General features: G+C 36.7%; 1 protein-coding gene across 1 annotated transcript; it reads left to right on the plus strand.

Moving 5' to 3' along the window:
• Positions 1 to 3630, plus strand: LOC114621663 (olfactory receptor 473). Its single transcript, XM_028768029.1, has 2 exons — positions 1 to 99; positions 2680 to 3630. Exons 1-2 carry the CDS (start codon positions 1 to 3, stop codon positions 3628 to 3630), a joined length of 1050 nt encoding a protein of 349 aa, XP_028623862.1.
• Positions 3631 to 4322: the final 692 nt, after the last annotated feature.

Here is a 4322-nt window from a genome sequence, read left to right on the forward strand (position 1 = left end):
ATGGAACAGTTGAAAGCATCACCATTTCATTTTTATTTCATCGAGAAAATCCCTCACTTCAGTGGTCAGGGAACCCTGTGGAAGAGGAGAAAGAAGGATGTAAGATCCAGAGGGAATAGAAGATACCAAGAAAACAAGGCTATCTAAATCCACATGATCAAATATCATATGTGAACTCACAGAAACTGAGGCAGTGTACACATGGCCTATGTGAGTCTGACTGGGTCTGTACCAAGTCCTCTGTGTATATATTGTGAATACCAATTTAGTGTTTTTATGAGATTCCTGAGTGTTCAAATGAGTGGGTCTCTGATTCTTCTCTTGGTTTTGTTTGTCTGTCTGTTTGTTTGTTTGTGTGATTCCAATGTATTAGTTTTGTTTTACCTTATCTAGTATTTAGTACTATACCACTATATTATTACATTATATTCCTGTAGACACCTGTGTGTTGTCTAATGAGAGACATAAATGGGGTAGATCCAGATGGAAGGAGAAGTGTGGAGGAACTGGAGGAGTAGAGGATGGGAACCAATGATCAGGATGTTAGAGAAAATTAATTTTCAACAAAAGAGGAAAAAAGAAGTTATTCAGCATAACTATGTAATGTAATACCTCTCTTGGTTTGCAGATTCCATTACTTTTAATCTTAAAACAAAGCTATAGTATATGGACAAATAACATCACTGAACAAATACAAAACTCAGAGCCAAAGAGATTGCCAGTCCCAAGTATTTTCAAAGTCTAAAGAGAAAGATTTTAAAGGACCAGCAAGCTTGATAGAGTTAGGATGATTTTCCTTGCCAGAAAAGATTAGAATGATGCTTTGCTTGTCACCATGGGTCAGGGGCTTTGACCACACTAATATCCTCCCTCCTCACTGCATCATTACCCCAAGCTAAGAAATCGTGAATATTTAACATTAGAATAAGGAAATCAGTGGAGGTATGATAGCTTTATTCAAGTATTTCAATGATTTTCTGCATTAAAAAGTTTGTATGATTGCATACTGACAATTAATACAAGAGAAAATAAAGTTTTAATGATAGAGCTAACATGGCAGTAATAAGCTATCTGTTACTTGTCTAATTTGAATACAATCAATATCTACTATAGAAATAGTACAAGATAGTTTTGAATGGTCTGTAGTATTGAAGTATTGAGTCATTGCTCTTCACAGTTAACTTAGTGGAAGAACTCAGGCTCATCATCAGAGAAACTAAATGCTTAGTTTTCACTAAAGGAAAAACAATTGAAACTTTTAAGGAATTGTTATTTATTTCTGGAAAGATATTGAATATTATAATTCTGGTTGTAATAAATGTTTAGATTCCCAAGAACTGCATAAACATAGTCAGCAGAAAATTATATACTATACATATTATATTTAGTAAGTATGTAGAGATGATCATATCATCCTCTATAATGACTCTTGAAAATTATGTAATTGGAAGGAATAAGGTAGGCATAATGTTTTGCACACTGTGTAAAGGTTATCCCTATGTTATTCAAATGCTGATTTCTCTGCCATCGAATATTGTCTCAATCTGGACATGGCATGCTTATACCAAGAATTTCCTGTCACAAATGTATGCAAACAATTCTTCACATTTATTCTCTGACTTGTCACCAGAAAACAGAATAGGGTAGAAACTTCCACCAGCCACGGGAAGGAGAGGACACAAATTATTGATTGCTACATAAATCACATAAAGGCCAAGAGCTGGATATCTTGCAGAAGTTCAATAGTAGCAATGATTATTCCTATCACTTCATGACTTCAAGTAGTCCTGAAAATGATACACACATGTATAAAAGTAAGAATAGTGCAAAGACACAGGGTTTAATACAAAGCATTCAGTAAAGGCCCATGTGATAGATGCTAGGTGTGACAAAGGCAAAGAAAATCAGGACAAATTTCTTGAATTCAATAGAGTCTATGAATATACTCTGACAATTGCTTTCCTCAGAGCATCCTTTACATCCCTGTTCCTGAGACTATAGGTGAGGGAATTCAGCATAGGAATCACCACTGTGTAGAATAATGAGAGCACCTTGTTCTGTTCAGTACAGTAGTTGGACTTGGCCATCATACAAATGAAGGTAGTGGTCCCATAGTAGATAGTGACTGTAGTGAGGTGGGAGGTACAGGTGGAGAAGGCCTTGTGGTGGCCCTCAGTGAACCACATCTTCAGGATGGTGATAAGTGTGTAGATGTAGGAGACAGCTATGATAATAACTGTCACTGAAATAATGGAGCCAGAAGATATGGAGGGGACGATTCCACTAACAGAGACATCTGAGCAGGACACTTTCAGCAAAAGGGTATTTGAACATAATGTAAGAAGTGTCTGTGGAAATTTCTGTGAATGAGTATCATAAGAATAAATAAATCATTGCAATTATGGATCTTGACCATTGTAGAGAGATATTAATAGTAAAGTATTGACTGGTAACTTTAAATAAGTAGTCCATATGACAAAATAACAAGTGACAGAGAGTGAGGCTTACTAGTTTCATTTTATTCACAGAGAAAAGGACAAAAACCCAATTCTAAGAAATATGTATTTATGTGCTGGGCAGAGGAGATAACTATGAACAAGTATGAGGACAATCAAAGGGATCCAGCAATGTGCCAATTGAGAACATTATAAATACAAATATTTTCATTTCCCTCAACAGGAACAACTCACACAAAAGACGGAGGCTGAAAACTACACCACTGTGACAGAGCTAATCATCTTGGGACTAACAGAGGACCCTAAGCTGTGTATTGTCTTTTTTGTAATATTTCTAGGAGTATACACTGTCACTTTAGTAGGCAATATAAGCATTATCACATTGATAAGAATTTCTTCCCAGCTGCACACACCCATGTACCTATTCCTCAGTCATCTGGCCTTTGTAGACATTTTATATTCAACCTCAGTCTCAGTTATAATGCTTATGGAGCTCCTTGAACATGGGCTAGCCTTACCTGTAGCTGCCTGTGCAGCTCAGCTCTGTATTACAGTGTCATTTGGGTCAGCTGAGTGCTTCCTACTGGCTGCCATGGCCTATGATCGCTATGTAGCAATCTGTTCACCTCTCCTCTATTCAACACTCATGTCCTCTAGAGTCTGTTTTCTATTGTTGGGAATGTCCTATGTTGGTGGCTGCATGAATGGTTGGACATTTACTGGTTGTTTGTTAAATCTGTCCTTTTGTGGACCAAATCAGATAGATCACTTTTTCTGTGACTTCTCTCCCTTGCTGAAACTTTCCTGCTCAGATGTCTCCATTGTTGGAATCATCCCTTCTATCTCTTCTGGCTCCATTATTGTAGTGACAGTGTTTGTCATAGCTGTCTCCTACATCTACATTCTCATCACCATCCTGAAGATGCATTCCACTGAGGGCCGCCACAAGGCCTTCTCCACATGTACCTCCCACCTCACTGCAGTCACTCTCTACTATGGAACCATTACCTTCATTTATGTGATGCCCAAGTCCAACTACTCTACTGAACAGAATAAGGTGCTGTCTGTATTCTACACTGTGGTGATTCCTATGCTGAACCCCCTTATCTATAGTCTCAGGAACAGAGATGTAAAGGATGCTCTAAGGAAGGCAACTGTCAGAGTATATACATAGATTCTCTTAAATTCAAGAGCTTTGTGGTGATTTCCTTTACCCATGACACACTGAGTATTTATTACATGATACCAAACTAATTCCTTGATAATAAATTCCTTGTTTAATGTCAGACTAAGTTTTAGTTTCTTTTTATGTGAACTCACTTATTTCTCACAACAACCTAAATGCATAATGTCATTGTATAATTGTGTGTGTGTGTGTGTGTGTGTGTGTATGTATAAATTGCCTGAGCAAAGACAGAAAGTAGATAGCCTATATACTTGAGAAGATAAGAATTGATGTGTTTGGTATCTAAGTAGTTGGTCTCTAAAAATCTGCAGTCTCTACATGTAATTTCACAATGAATCCATGAGATTGGGTAAGTGACTCTTCAAGAAATAGGATAGATTTTTACAGAGGAGTGCAAATTCAGCAGTGATCCTTTGCATCATGCACTTACTGCACACTCCAGCACAACCTGTATAATGGTGTCAGCACTGTTGTCATATAGAGGATGTGTTGAGAGTTATCAATCTAAAGTTATTGTTGAGCCAACCTTTCTAATAAATGCTTTGCTATTATTATTTAAGATATGTATTCTTACTATATATGCATATATATCAATCATATATATACATCAGAGAGTAAGAATAAATATCCAAAAACCAGATAAATTCTCATTTTTTAAGGAAATTAGTTCTCGATAACAT

Source organism: Grammomys surdaster, unplaced genomic scaffold (genome assembly GCF_004785775.1).
Source record: "Grammomys surdaster isolate TR1022 unplaced genomic scaffold, NIH_TR_1.0 184, whole genome shotgun sequence".
Lineage (NCBI taxonomy): Eukaryota > Metazoa > Chordata > Mammalia > Rodentia > Muridae > Grammomys > Grammomys surdaster.

Excerpts from the sequence above, each read along its gene's own strand:
- LOC114621663 (XM_028768029.1), top strand. The coding sequence starts at position 1 with ATGGAACAGTTGAAAGCATCACCATTTCATTTTTATTTCATCGAGAAA. Across the intron at positions 100-2,679 it reads GGAAGAGGAGAAAGAAGGAT|GAACAACTCACACAAAAGAC; the intron begins GTAAGATCCAGA and ends TTCCCTCAACAG.